Source organism: Schistocerca serialis, chromosome 1 (genome assembly GCF_023864345.2).
Source record: "Schistocerca serialis cubense isolate TAMUIC-IGC-003099 chromosome 1, iqSchSeri2.2, whole genome shotgun sequence".
In the NCBI taxonomy this organism is placed as follows: Eukaryota; Metazoa; Arthropoda; class Insecta; order Orthoptera; family Acrididae; genus Schistocerca; species Schistocerca serialis.
Window position 1 is genome coordinate 740,083,156 of NC_064638.1, and position 16,343 is coordinate 740,099,498.

Here is a 16,343-nt window from a genome sequence, read left to right on the forward strand (position 1 = left end):
TGAGAGGTGGAGGACTTTGAAGAGAGATAGGAGCTGCTGGGAGTGGTGGTTACATGAAGTAGTGTAGAGATTCAGGACAAGTTGGGTAAGGGCTAAGGATTGAAGGTTCTGGAAGTCCAGGAGAGACAGGTGGAAGGAGGAATTGCACCCAGAGATGGGAACTTTTAAGGTAAGTCCTTTAGGGGTAATTCCAAAGGTTAAGCAGGACCGGAGGAAAAGTATGTGGGATTGCAGTTTGGCTACGGTGAATGCATGTTTCCGGAATGAATGTAAATAATGTGGTATAGGATTAGGGTACATAGTGGGTAACTGGTGGGTAGGGAAATTAAATAACTAAAGTTAAAATAGTAATCAAAGGAAGGAATAAAACAAGGAGGGAAGGACGAGAAAGAAAGAAATTGTGTTGGTAATGTTCAATACCAAAGGAAGACCACTAAATAAGAAAAATACGGAAAAAGTTGACCAGACCAAGCAAGTATGTCCAGATCAGGGGAAAAGAACACACATTGCTCAAAAACTGAGATAGGGAGTGCCGCAAAAACGATCGCGCGTGCTGCAAAAAAGATCGCGTGTGCCACAAAAAAAGATCGCGGTTGGCGGAGAAATGTCCCAAAAAAATTTTCCTGTGGCAGAGAAAGATAGCCAATGACACAAAATTATCGCCAGCAACACGAAATCGACGGAAATGGATGATACTGGTAGGTGTGGAAGGGATTGTTGGCAGTGATTGTTGGCTGGAAAACAGCGAATAACGAACGTTAAAACTATGTAATGTTAAATAAATAAATCAATAAATAAAAAGAGAGAAGTGGACTATAAACGGAACAAGATAACAGGAGGAAAATGAAACTAGCACAGTTGGTGACGAAACTATTTATTTATGTATATATAAAACACTGAAGAAGAGAAAGTGTTTAGATGACAGATGTAAGTGATAGCTAACAAAAGGGACAAAACAATGAAGGATGTGGACCATATAGGTGATCTAAATGATTAATGGAAAATCTCATATAAAGATGTGAAACAAATACTAACAAAGAGATAGAGGGGCTAGCCAGTACTTACCTCAGCTCAGTACAGCCGATAGATACACAAAAAGCAGAACCGAAAATTTACGTTCCTAGCTTTCGGAACAAATGTCCCTTCATCATGGAGGAGAGAGGGGAAAGAAAGGGAAGAAGGGAAAGTGGATTCAGTTACTCACAACTCAGGTTATGAAACAACAGGGAAAGGAAAACAGGGAGGGTAGCAAGGATGGAGGCATGGTTGTCAGGGGGAAGCCAAAGATATTCTACTGTAAGTACTGTGCCAGCTTCAAACCAAAGAGGATGCATACAGAAGTAAAGAGGTATACAGTATAAAGATAAACACAACTATGTAGGATGAAAAGATGCGTGAATGGCTATGTCAGTCAGTTTCCCCATATGCTGTCTAAATCATCACTAGAATGACTCCCCATACGTGTCTGCTTCCCCTATATGCTTTCTTACTGTATAGACTTTTCTTACAGTGTAATGTGCCCACAATGCCAACCATATAACATTCAGTCTCAGGGTGGACAGTGGTCTTGGTGTACATCGGCGTGTGTAGTAAAAATGCAGCTCTACTGTTCTGGATCAGTAGGCCAACACAATACCCAATGAGAATCGAAGTAACTAAAAAAACATTGAGGGTGTATTAACAAACCTGTGCTAATCCTGCAGAGGGATCAAATTTGCCTTCAGTGGATGAGGCTTCAACATTCTTGACATGAGCATCCATTAGAGCAGCAGGAACCTCATCCTGGAAACAGGAATTCCGGTTTCCATATGAAGTATCAGGAATACACTATTTAGTAACAATCATGTTTTGCAGTGGCAAGGGGGAAAAATAACAAAAAACCCTCACCTTGATACTTGCAAATTCTTCCATTGCTGCCTTTGCTGCAGATGCTGCAACCCTTGGATCAACTACAGAAGCTAAAAATGCTACTGTTGACATAATTGGATTACCAGCTTTGCTGAATGGAATTGGCTGATATGCTAATGGGCCCAATGCTCCACCACCTGTAACATTACATTTGTGATTAAGCAAATTTTAGATGGACAATTTTATGAGCGGTTGCATAATAAAGAAATAACTAGTTTCTATTTACTTTCCTTTTTTCTATTACAATTGCTAGTTTAACAGTCAGAGGGTCACAGACACATCTACAAGATTTTAAATGCACTTAATATAAGCTTTATTTTTCCAAGGTTTGCACTCTAACAGCAAACAGATCAAAGCACCAAATAATTCATAACAATTTGTACTATGTATAATTTCATTCTAAGGAAACATTTTATTTGTCTGATTTTCTTTGGGATCTTTGTTTCTGAAACGCACAGAAAGAACATGTTTGGATTTAGCATGGTTCTGCGTTGATAGCACACCTAGTTTTCTAACTATAAAGTAATTTCCGATTTTATCTGTTATGTAGGAACCTTTTACCTATTCAAGATTTTGCAATTGCTTAGGTCTTTTGGCAATGAAGTCCGACACAATGATGCATGTAATAACTTAGGGACTACCATCAGCTTATGAAATATAATTTGCATTCTTATCCCCTTTGCTAAGGAGTGGAGATATATGATACAGTCTCCCAAGCTCCACAAGTTATACTGCTGCAAACACTGCCAGTGGCATTGCTTTCTACCATAACAAGATACTTTAGGTCAAGCAGAATCAAAGCTTAGACTGCACTATATAATATAGCCTTGTGCTGTAAATTCGGTATGCTTATTCCAGCCAGATGGCATTTGGATGCCACAAGAGAATCAGTCTTACTGTGACTATGGCAACACAACTGTTTATGAATTAGGCACTGGCTGTGGCTGGCCTTGTTCATGTATTCTGTTCTGTCACTTGACTATGGTTAGTGTTGGCATACTCTTATCAGTGCCTCAAGAATATTCTGTCTTGTATTTAATAAATTGTGTTATACACACAACAGTACAATCTGAATCTTTTTTCTTGCTTCCCCTTCATAAGGTATTGCAATAGAGTCACATTTCCTCTAATCTGATCTATTTGTCTTCCTTTCAAGCTTTATGTCACACCCAACACAATGGAAATGTTGCACTTGCTCCAGTTTAATTCAGATGATATTTGATCAAAGAATATCATAACTTTAGTTTTATTTTCTGAAATTCTTAAATTATAATTTGAGATTATTCGACATTGTTTGTACAATTCCATTTGCAGTCTATCTTTATTTTGATTCATTATTACTTATACGTTTAAAAAAAGCAAGGAAAAATTCGCCTGACACTTTCCCAAAAGGCAGTTTCCATTTCTTCTAAACCAGGAAACTGATCTCTCCCCCCTCCCAATAGTACACAAAACATGTCACAAAATGGCTGCAGAAACAACGGAAAAAGCATGCCAATTTAAAAGAATACAAAACCTCCAAGACTGGCAAAATTTTTCAAAAGCTCAAAATTTAATGTGGACTTCAGTGGAAGATGCTTTTAATAGTTTCCACAACAAAATTCTGCTACAAAATCTAGCAAAAAATCGGAAGAGATCCTGGTCATATATAAAGTAACCAGCAGCAGGACACAGCAATACCTTCAATGTGAGGCAGCAACGGTAATGTTACTGATAACAGTATCACTAAAGCAAAGTTAATAAATACCATTTTCTGAAATTCCTTCACCAAAGAAGATGAAGTAAATATTCCAGGATTCTAATCCAAATCTGCTGTCCACATGAGTAACTGAGAAGTACATATCTTTGGTGTAGTACAGCAACTCAAATCATTTAATACAGGCAAGTCTTCAGGACCAGGTTGTACACCATTTACCTTTCAGACTGTGCTGATATAATAGCTCTGTGCTTAACAATCTTATATAAGTGCTCACTCAACAAAAGATCCATACCTAAAGGTTGGAAAGTTGCAACAGTCATACCACTTTTCGCGAAAGGAAATAGGAGTAATCCACTAAATTACAGACCCATATCAATACATTAAATTAAAACCCCTTCCATTGATGTGGACTTGCAGTAGGATTTTGGACTATATACTGTGTTCAAACATTATGAATTACCTTGAGTTAAATAATATACTAACACATGGTCATCACGGATTCAGAAAACACAGCTAGCTCTTTATTCTCATGAAGTAATGAGTGCTATAAACAGGGTATCTCAAACTGATCTCACATTTCTACATTTCCAGGGTCCTAAAGGCTTCTGATACTATTATTCACAAGCAGCTTCTAACTAAACTGGGTGCCTACGGAGTATCATGTCAGTTGTGCGACTGGAGTCGTGATTTCTTGTCAGAAATGTCGTGTTGTTGTTGTTGTTGTTGTTGTTGTGGTGGTGGTGGTGGTCTTCAGTCCTGAGACTGGCTTGATGCAGCTCTCTATGCTACTCTATCCTGTGCAAGGTTCTTCATCTCCCAGTACCTACTGCCGCCTACATCCTTCTGAATCTGCTTAGTGTATTCATCTCTTGGTCTCCCTCTACAATTTTTACCCTCCACGCTGCCCTCCAGTACTAAATTGGTGATCCCTTGATGCCTCAGAACATGTTTTACCAACCGATCCCTTCATCTAGTCAAGTTGTGCCACAAACTCCTCTTCTCCCCAATTCTGCTCAATACCTCCTCATTAGTTATGTGATCTACCCATCTAATCTTCAGCATTCTTCTGTAGCACCACATTTCGAAAGCTTCTATTCTCTTCTTGTCTAAACTATTTATCGTCCTTGTTTCCCTTCCATACATGGCTACACTCCATACAAATACTTTCAGAAATGACTTCCTGACACTTAAATCTATACTCGATGTTAACAAATTTCTCTTCTTCAGAAACGCCTTCCTTGCCATTGCCAGTCTACATTTTATATCCTCTCTACTTCGACCATCATCAGTTATTTTGCTCCCCAAATAGCAAAACTCCTTTACTACTTTAAGTGTCTCATTTCCTAATCTAATTCCCACAGCATCACCCAACTTAATTCGACTACATTCCATTATCCTCGCTTTGCTTTTGTTGATGTTCATCTTATACCCTCCTTTCAAGACACTGTCCATTCCATTCAACTGCTCTTGCAAGTCCTTTGCTGTCTCTGACAGAATTACAATGTTATCAGCAAACCTCAAAGTTTTTATTTCTTCTCCATGGATTTTAATACCTACTCTGAATTTTTCTTTTGTTTCCTTTACTGCTTGCTCAATATACAGATTGAATAACATTGGGGAGAGGCTACAACCCTGTCTCACTCCCTTCCCAACCACTGCTTCCCTTTCATGTCCCTCGACTCTAATAACTGCCATCTGGTTTCTGTACAAATTGTAAATAGCCTTTCGCTCCCTGTATTTTACCCCTGCCACCTTCAGAATTTGAAAGAGAGTATTCCAGTCAACATTGTCAAAAGCTTTCTCTAAGTCTACAAATGCTAGAAATGTAGGTTTGCCTTTCCTTAATCTTTCTTCCAAGATAAGTCGTAAGGTCAGTATTGCCTCACGTATTCCAATATTTCTGCGGAATCCAAACTGATCTTCCCCGATGTCGGCTTCTACCAGTTTTTCCATTCGTCTGTAAAGAATTCGCATTAGTATTTTGCAGCTGTGACTTATTAAACTGATAGTTCGGTAATTTTCGCATCTGTCAACACCTGCTATCTTTGGGATTGGAATTATTATATTCTTCTTGAAGTCTGAGAGAATTTCGCCTGTCTCATACATCTTGCTCACCAGATGGTAGAGTTTTGTCAGGACTGGCTCTCCCAAGGCTGTCAGTAGTTCTAATGGAATGTTGTCTACTCCCGGGGCCTTGTTTCGACTCAGGTCTTTCAGTGCTCTGTCAAACTCTTCACGCAGTATCTTTTCTCCCACTTCTTCTTCATCTACATCCTCTTCCATTTCCATAATATTGTCCTCAAGTACATCGCCCTTGTATAGACCCTCTATATACTCCTTCCACCTTTCTGCTTTCCCTACTTTGCTTAGAACTGGGTTTCCATCTTAGCTCTTGATATTCATACAAGTGGTTCTCTTATCTCCAAAGGTCTCTTTAATTTTCCTGTAGGCAGTATCTATCTTACTCCTCGTGAGATAAGCCTCTACATCCTTGCATTTGTCCTCTAGCCATCCCTGCTTAGCCATTTTGCACTTCCTGTCAATCTCATTTTTGAGACGTTTGTATTCCTTTTTGCCTACTTCATTTATTGTATTTTTGTATTTTCTCCTTTCATCAATTAAATCCGGTATCTCTTCTGTTACCCAAGGATTTCTACTAGCCCTCGTCTTTTTACCTACTTGATCCTCTGCTGCCTTCACTATTTCATCCCTCAAAGCTACCCATTCTTCTTCTACTGTATTTCTTTTCCCCATTCCTGTCAATTGTTCCCTTATGCTCTCCCTGAAACTCTGTACAACCTCTGGTTCTTTCAGTTTATCCAGGTCCCATCTCCTTAAATTCCCACCTTTTTCCAGTTCCTTCAGTTTTAATCTACAGTTCATAACCAGTAGATTGTGGTCAGAGTCCACATCTGCCCCTGGAAATGTCTTACAATTTAAAACCTGGTTCCTAAATTTCTGTCTAACCATTACATAATCTATCTGAAACCTTTTAGTATCTCCAGGGTTCTTCCATGTATACAACCTTCTTTCATGATTCTTGAACCAAGTGTTAGCTATCAGAAATGTCATGGTTCACAGTAATTAACAGACTGTCACCGATTAAAATGGATGTGATACGTCGTGTTCCTCAAGGAAATCATATATGCACTCTATTGTTCCTAATAAATGATTTAGGAGACAATCTCAGCAGTCATCTTAGACTGCTCACAAATGCTGCTGTCATTTACAGTCAAGTAAAGTCATCATAAGGTCAAAACCAAATGCAAAATCATTTAAGTAAGAAATGTGTATGGTGTGAAAAGTGGCAATGGACCTTAAATTATGGAAAGAACGAGGTAATCCACACGAATACTAAAAGCAATCCACTGAATTTCAGTTTTACAATAAATCACACAAAGCTAAGAGATTTCAGTTAAACTAAATAGTTAGGTAAGATAAGATAATTTTATTGTCATGAGGCCATTATAGAAATAGACAAATTTTTTATACTGCATTATCATTACATTAGTATGAGATGTCAGTGGTTCTGTGTCACAGTAAAAAATACTCTTAATTCATGAATGGGTTTGGCAATAAGCTGTTTATTTAATCTGTGGAAACTTATTAAATAGTTTTACCCACTTGTTCATAGCTACTGACTGTCTCTGATGGTCTATAGTAACAATACCAGAGACAGAAAGTTGCTACTCACCATATAGCAGAGAAGCTGAGTCATGATAGGCACAATACTCAAATCCTTAGGCCCATCCCAGAACCTCTCCCCAGAGTCCATCTCTCTACTTACTCCTACCACTCCCCGCACTCCCACCTTCTACATGCTTCCTAAAGTCCATAAACCCAACCACCCAGGACGCCCCATTGTGGCTGGTTACTGTGCCCCCACTGAGAGAATCTCTACTCTTGTAGACCAACACCTTCAACCTATTACCCGGAACCTATCCTCCTATATAAAAGATACCAACCACTTCCTCGACCGACTCTCCACAGTTCCTTTCCCTTTACCACATGGTGCCCTGCTCGTCACTATTGATGCCACCTCCCTGTACACTAACATTCCTAATGCTCACAGCCTTACTGTTATCAAATACTACCTTTGCAGACACCCTATGGATTCCAAACCAGCAACCTCCTTCTTAGTCTCCATGACCAACTTTATCCTCACCCACAATTACTTCTCCTTTGAAGGCATTACCTACAAACAAATCCGTGATACAGCTATAAGCACCTGCATGGCACCATCCCATGCTAACCTATTCATCGACCATCTAGAGGAATCCTTCCTAAAAACCCAGAATCCTAAACCCCTCACCTGATTCAGATTCATCGATGACATCTTTGCTATCTGGATTGAAGGTGAGGGCACCTTATTTGCATTCCTCCAGAACTTCAACAACTTCTCCCCCATTTGCTCCACCTGGTCCTACTCAACCCAACAAGCCACCTTCCTAGGTGTTGACCTCCACCTCAGAGACAGCTACATCAGTACCTCCGCCCATATCAAACCTACTAACCACCAGCAATACCTCCACTTCGACAGCTGCCACCCATTCCATACAAAGAAGTCCCTTCCATACAGCCCAGCCACCCGTGGTCATCGCATCTGCAGTGATGAGCAGTCCTTCTCTAAATATACCGAAGGGCTCACTGAAGCCTTCACTGACTGTAAATATCCTCCCATCCTTGTACAAAAACAAATCTCCCATGCCTTATCTTTCCAGTCTCCCACCACCTCCCAAAGTCCCACAGTCCGGCCACAGAGGAGCATTCCCCTCGTAACTCAGTACTATCTGGGACCGGAGCAACTGAATTACATTCTCTGCCAGGGTTTCAATTACCTCTCGTTATGCCCTGAAATGAGAAATGTCCTACCCACTATCCTCCCCACCCCTCCTAGTGTGATATTCCACCGTCCACCAAACCTACACAATATACTCGTCCATCCTTACACAACCCCTGCTCCCAACCACTTACCTCATGGCTCATACCCCTGTAATAGACCAAGATGGAAGACCTGTCCCATACATCCTCCTACCACCACCTGCTCCAGTCCGGTCACTAACATCACCTATTCCATCAAAGGCAGGGCTACCTGTGAAACCAGTCATGTGATTTACAAGCTAAGCTGCAACCACTGTGCTGCATTCTATGTAGGCATGACTACCAACAAGCTGTCTGTCCGCATGAACGGCCACCGACAAACTATGGCTAAAAAACAAGTGGACCACCCTGTTGCTGAAGATGCCCCTCATCTCGATGATTGCTTCATAGCCTGTGCCATATGGATCCTTCCCACCAACACCAGCTTTTCTGAATTGCGCATGTGGGAACTTTCCCTGCAATACATCCTACGTTCCCATAACCCTCCTTCGTTACTCACTGTCCTCACCCATCCAGCCCCCTCCCTGTTCCCATTCCAGCACTACACAGCTGTCATTTCACTGCCACACCCAGTCTTTTAATTTCTTTCTATTTTTATTTCTCTCCTTTCCTCTACTTACCTCCTCCCCCCCTCTGCACCTTCTCTCCTGCCCTCCGTCTAAACTGTAACACTTCACTGTCCGCCACTCCCACCATACTATCCCTCCCCCTCCCTGCCCCAGCCTCCTCCTTATCCCCACCCAGTTGCCATTCCCATCATGCACTGGTGCTGCTGCTCGCAGTGTAGTATCAGGTCTCTGAGACTGCAGACGTGTGTGCAAGTTGCGTTTGCATGAGTGTGTGTGAGTGCGCGCGTGTGTGTGTATGTGTGTCTACTGCTGGCAAAGGCCTTAATGGCCGAAAGCTATGAGTGTGTGAATCTTTTTATTGTTCCTATCGCGACTCAGCATCTCTGCTATATGGTGAGTAGCAACTTTCCTTCTCTGGTACTGTTACATTCCATCCTGGATTTTCCACTGTTTTATAGTCTGTGGTAAGACGTACATATGAATTTATTTTTTCCTTGTGTTGTGGCCATGAATATTATTTCTACTTTTTACTTCATGCAAAATTCTGTTTTGTACAAATTAACACTTTTGTCTACACAGATAAACAGCCATTATTTTACATTCAGAGAACAAGTGCTTATAATGTGCTTTATGTTGAGAACATGTAATGATTATGATTGCTTTCTCCTACAGAAGTAATACGTTTTGAACATGGTTCAAATTTCCTCAGAGAGTAAGTCCATATGACATAATACTTTGAAAACATGCAAAATAAGATGTTTTAACATAGGCTGCTGGTATGCATTTCATAAGACATCTTAGTAAGTAAATTACTCTAGGCAATTTAACACTAATGTATTTTGTATGTTGCTCACAGGACAATTTGACATCTAAGTATACCTTCACAAACTTTATGTAACTAGGATCATGAATAGGGCTTTTGTCCTTTAGACTACATACCATTTTTTGTGTTTTGTTCTCATTCAGGAGAAAGCCATTTGACCCACACCAATATGTCAACACAGTCTTTTTAGATTATTCAGATTATGGTTATAATTTAGTATGGTAGTGTCATCGACAAACAGCAGCATACTGGAACTTATACAAAACAATAGATGGTTCTAATACAGATCCCTGCTGAACTCCCACCTCAATTTGTTTTTCTGTAGACTTTTCTGTGCCAATACACTCAAATTGCCTACAATTTTGGAGATAAGATGTTAATAGTTTTAGGCTGTTACCCCTGATGCCACAGAAATGGAATTTCTGTAGAAGTGTGTCATGTCCTATACAGAGGAAGAGACTTGAGCAAAGCCCTTCTCCACAAATACTTTTAAGAACATATTTAATTATAGAGTCTGTTGCATCAATTGTTGATAATTTTTATCTAAATCCATATTTTAGTACATGAAATATTTCAAGTTTTTCAAAATGAGCAGACAGTTGATGGTAAATGATGTATTCTATTATTTTGGCCAGGACTGGAACTATTGATATTTGTCAGAAACCTGCATCCTTTTTATACATCAGAACACCCTAGATACGCTCAGCTTCTCTGGAAAGTATCCCTCTGATATACATTCATTTACACACTAAGTCAATGGATAAACAATTGAGTCAATGATTTTCTTCAGCAAGTTGCAAGACATGTCATAAACATCAATGTTACTTGATGACTTGAACTTCCTTACTATTTCTAATACAATACTAGGCTTAATCTCTGAGAAAAGGATTACAATTATGAACAACTTGAAATGGAATGATCACACAGAAAATGTTGTTGGGAAGGCAAACCAAAGACTGTGTTTTATTGGCAGAACACTGGGAAGATGCTTACACTACACTTCTCCATCCTCTGCTACAGTTTTGCTGTGCAGTGTGGAAGCCTTACCAGACAGGATTGACAAAGTATATTGAAAAAGTTCAAAGATGGGCAACTCATCTTGTATTTTCATAAGATATGGGAGAGAGTCTTGGATGTGACAGGTGAGATGGTGTGGCAAGCATTAAAACAAAGGCTTTTTCATTGCAGTGAGATCTTTTCACGTAATTTCAATCACCAACTCCCATCTCCAAATGCAAAAATATTTTGTTGATGTTCACCAACATATGGAAAAATAATCATAATAATAAAATAATAGAATCAGATCTCACATGGAGAGATTCAAATGTTTGTTTTTCCTGCAGGTTGTATGAGGGTGAAATGATAGATAAATAGTGTGAAAATGATTTGATGATACCCACTGCCAGGCACTTAAATGTGAATTTTTGAGTAGCCATGCAGATGCAGATGTAGATACATCAGTACAAAGTAGTGTAATATTTCTAGTTTCCAATGCTCATATCTGGTGAAGCGTCCATGTTCTTACTAAATCATCGATACAGCTGTTACATAGCATTGCAGCTATACTGCACAATACTAGTTAATGTTCCTCTCACATAAAATTTTCTTTCTGCATCTACAACAATTTCGTGCTAATACAGATCCTCTCCCCTATCATGCAACAACAACTCATAATACTGCCCCCAACAAATAATGCCACATTTCCAACAAACTCAGTTTGGCCTCCGTGCAACTCCCACTCTGTCTCAACCAGAGCCATAATCATACTCTAACATATCACAACCCCAGCAAACATTCAAGTTTATACTTGCTGTACAGATCTCACTCTGCTACAGACATATCTGCTCTAGTGAAAGGCCTAACCTTCAGTATCACAGCAAAACTTAATCACAGGCCCTAAAGACCAACTCTTACTTACACACACACACACACACACACACACACACACACAGAAAGAGAGAGAGAGAGAGAGAGAGAGAGAGAGAGAGAGAGAGAGAGACTCAACTGGGAATACCTATACCACAAAGTCCAAATACATACGCAATAAAGTAAGAATCAGATGCTGGCCAAAACATTCCATCCTAAAGTCCGAGAGGATTCATATACCCTCATCCAAAAGCAGCTTCTCTTGGTACTGCAGAAATTCTCCACTTGCAGCACCTCCTCCAATTCTTACAATAAAATATCTCTGAAACCTCAAACCATAGTCCTACTTAATCCCAAGGCATCCATGATATGAAGTCAACTATTATCATGCCACCTAGGGCAAAAACCCCACTAACATGGCATTTGACACTGGACAATTCTTCATTCTTGGACACATTAACATATAAAACTGTTCCTCGTGACTATGCCCTCCATCCAGACTGAGCTGCAGAAAATTCTAATAGTGGCATGCACTTTACAACTGTCTCCTATAGCAGACTGCAAAGCTCTAATTAGACATAACTCAGCTCTGTGAGACCTGCACCTCCAATCTATCATGCAGAACTTCCCTTAATGCATAAAAGGTACTATTCATTTTCCGACGTGTTTCAAATCTATTTCCCTCCCAGCCTCCTTGTATCTACTGATGTAACATCACCATCTCATTTACATAGGATCTTTAATCCCTTGAACACTGTCTACCCCTGTAACCAACTGAAAATCCCAAAAAAAAGTGCCACTTGGTCACTATCACACTAGTGAACTTCATCCTTAACCATAAGCTCTTCTTCTTTGATGGCAAATACGGTGGGTCAGCTAAGTGAACGAGTATAACCCTGTCTTACGTTAACCTTTAGCAGGTCATACGGAAGAGGTATTGCTCAATTGTCAGAATCTGTGCCCCAACTTGGTGCAGATTTAATGATGATATATTTGCAGTATGGACTCACAGTAGCTAAGAACTCATTCAATTTCTGCAAAAGCTTAATTCTCACATGAAATTCATTTGACCTCTATCCAAAACCAAAGCTACCACCTCAGATGTCGACTTCAATCTCATTAAGGCTCGCAACCAAACAGCCACTCATCAAACAAACCTACAGTGAACAACAATACCTTTACCGCAGCTATAACTTTTTCAGGCAAAGTCCTGAATTTTGATCATCTACACCTATTATATTCCCCATACACCTTCTATTGTCCTCTCGCAACATCTTTACCAAATTATGTAATATTCCAATACCACCATCCATACTGTTCTAAGGCCTCCGATTTTTTTTCTCCGGACTGGAAAAAGATAGAAACATGCACATTGTTTTAAAATGAGGCCGCGTTCATTGTCAATACGTCCCAGAGATTGCAGCACCGTACGGCAGATGGAACTTTACCGCCAGCGGCGAGAATGAGAACTGTTTTAAATGCTTAAAATGGCGACATTTTCCTTACTTGAACAGCGTGCAATCATTCGTTTTCTGAATTTGCGTGGTGTGGAACCAACTGAAATTCATCGACAGTTGAAGGAGACATGTGGTGATGGAGTTATGGACGTGTCCAAAGTGCGTTCGTGGGTGCGACAGTTTAATGAAGGCAGAACATTGTGTGACAACAAACCGAAACAACCTCGGGCTCGCACAAGCCGGTCTGACGACATGATCGAGAAAGTGGAGAGAATTGTTTCGGGGGATTGCCGAATGACTGTTGAACAGATTGCCTCCAGAGTTGGCATTTCTGTGGGTTCTGTGCACACAATCCTGCATGACGACCTGAAAATGCGAAAAGTGTCATCCAGGTGGGTGCCACGAATGTTGACGGATGACCACATGGCTGCCCATGTGGCATGTTGCCAAGCAATGTTGACGCGCAACGACAGCATGAATGAGACTTTCTTTTCGTCGGTTGTGACAATGGATGAGATGTGGATGCCATTTTTCAATCCAGAAACAAAGTGCCAGTCAGCTCAATGGAAGCACACAGATTCACCACCACCAAAAAAATTTCGGTTAACCACCAGTGCTGAAAAAATGATGGTGTCCATGTTCTGGGACAGCGAGGGCTTAATCCTTACCCATTGCGTTCCAAAAGGCACTACGGTAACAGGTGCATCCTACGAAAATGTTTTGAAGAACAAATTCCTTCCTGCACTGCAACAAAAACGTCCGGGAAGGGCTACGCGTGTGCTGATTCACCAAGACAACGCACCCACACATCGAGCTAACGTTACGCAACAGTTTCTTGGTGATAACAACTTTGAAGTGATTCCTCATGCTCCCTACTCACCTGACCTGGCTCCTAGTGACTTTTGGCATTTTCCAACAATGAAAGACACTCTCCGTGGCTGCACATTCACCAGCCGTGCTGCTATTGCCTCAGCGATTTTCCAGTGGTCAAAACAGACTCCTAAAGAAGCCTTTGCCACTGCCATGGAATCATGGCGTCAGCGTTGTGAAAAATGTGTACGTCTGCAGGGCGATTACGTCGAGAAGTAACGCCAGTTTCATCGATTTCGGGTGAGCAGTTAATTAGAAAAAAAAAATCGGAGGCCTTAGAACTTGAATGCACCTCGTACATTGCAAGCATTCCAACTATAAAATCTTACTCTCACACTCAACCCCTACCACAGCCCAGTCCCTCTACTTGCAAGAACAACAACATTAAAGGTAGTACACATGTGAAACTACTGTTCTCTACCGGGTAACTGGTTCACTGCATGATTTTCTATAAATGGACACACTCAAATGTACAAAGAAGAATCAATTGTCTTGGTGCTTTCCAGTATCCAGCTACTGAGCATGCTATGCAGCATAATTGCTTCACCACACAGGTAATTTGGAATTCTGGAGATGAAACTCTGCTCTCCAGCATATCCTCTCATCACATCCCCTTCTTGAACTTAACCTCTGATAACAGACCAGCCCTATGACAATTGTTAAAATGGTATTTATTATTTACTCGTTTATTGTTATTTTTTCTCCTTCCCTCAATTACTCTCTCCCCTTTTCTTCCTCTTCAGTTTTCCCTTCCCTTCTGCTCCTAACTGCAAATGTCTTGCCAAATTTCATTTTATTTTCCATTTATAATCCATCTTTAGTTCACATTCTGTCCCTACTAACCCACCTCCGTGGCCAAAGTTGCTAACACAAGCTTGTTAGGTGGCACTCAACCCAGGGGTGAGCCAGTGCAAACCCTGGTGGTGGAACAAGTTTTCACTGTCCATATTTGGCTGGCAGCTGGCAAAGGAAGAGAGGTTGTGGTATAAGGTTTGTGATCATCAGACTTTGTGTCAATGTCCTGGTTCAAATACCAAACCTCTCTGCAGTGTCTCATGAAGTGATGGCATGTGACACTGTTGATGGTGATCCGTCTGTCGGATGGGGACATTAAGCTTGGTGGCCCCCTTGGAGCTATTCACAAGGAGTAGGCTATGAGCTGGCAGTGGGTTTCACCTTCTCCCTTCTCTCAACATCACCATACTACACACACACACACACACACACACACACACACACACACACAAATACATACATGCAGTATTACAAATAGTGTGTAATGGAGTATATTGTTAATGAACAAACTCCACCCCTACTATAAAACATGAACTGACACCGACAAAATGTTTCCTCATGATTTAGACACGATATCATCACAGATCACAGAATAAACAGATTGACCGTCCTTACGGCGGTGCAGGCAACTGCACAAATAGTTTTTTTGTCAAACAACAGATGTCGCACACGACACTACATTGCTCATTGACCTGTTTTGATGGTGAAGTATTTGATGTGGGTTTGCTGGCGTTTAGCAGAAGGCCGGCGACCTCCACACTGAGTGCATTCGACCTGTAGCCAATTGCAGTTGTAGGTCACAGATTAGCTTTCGTTATTCTATGGATGAAAATTATTTCTGCTGTAGGTATACTTCTTACAACTATATGCAGAATAAATAGATTAAATGAATCCAAAGTGGTGGTTATAAACATTTCTCTCCATTTAGTTTTTGAATGCAGGCTGTACTGTCACAAAAGCTTTCAGATGAATTGTGTGATTTATGCAGTTGTGTAGTTTACAAACTCATTACCCTCCATGATCTGTTTTGCAGCTCTTTTGATTGGATTATGTGGTAAAACCTTCACATGTAGATACGGCACTAGAAACCTTTCTAATTATTCTCAACTTTTTGCATTTAATCGGTTGATTTACTGACTAATTAAACACATATTGCACCCATGCAACTATACATAAACAGTACGGTCAGAAGCCAAATGGTTTTGAGTTCGAAGTCCTGTAGAAAATTCAATTACAGTTGCCTCAGTAATGTGTTTCCTGCTTTGCTCTTTTCTGTTATTAATCACTTGCCAATACAATCATAGCTATTCTCTCTGATTCCTGTTTACCACACGTTAATAACAATAAATTTCTCCAAATACAGGAGGCGATAATCTGTGAGCTGCAGTGCTACACAATAAGTGAAGATGACACAAGAACACAAGACATCCACTACTGTTCTACGTACTGTTTTTATCTGACTGCTCCAGCCTGAC

At 40.5% G+C, this 16,343-nt stretch overlaps 1 protein-coding gene across 4 annotated transcripts in view; it reads right to left on the reverse strand.

Moving 5' to 3' along the window:
- Positions 1-16,343, reverse strand: part of LOC126481806 (SWI/SNF complex subunit SMARCC2) — a 98,032-nt gene that overhangs the window by 6,482 nt on the left and 75,207 nt on the right. For all 4 annotated transcript variants that reach the window (XM_050105789.1, XM_050105772.1, XM_050105781.1 and 1 more), the window contains 2 exons: positions 1,888-2,045; positions 1,687-1,782 (listed from right to left, as the gene is read on the reverse strand). In XM_050105789.1, the coding sequence (XP_049961746.1) occupies positions 1,687-1,782; positions 1,888-2,045 (254 nt within the window). The remainder of the gene's footprint in view (positions 1-1,686; positions 1,783-1,887; positions 2,046-16,343) is intronic.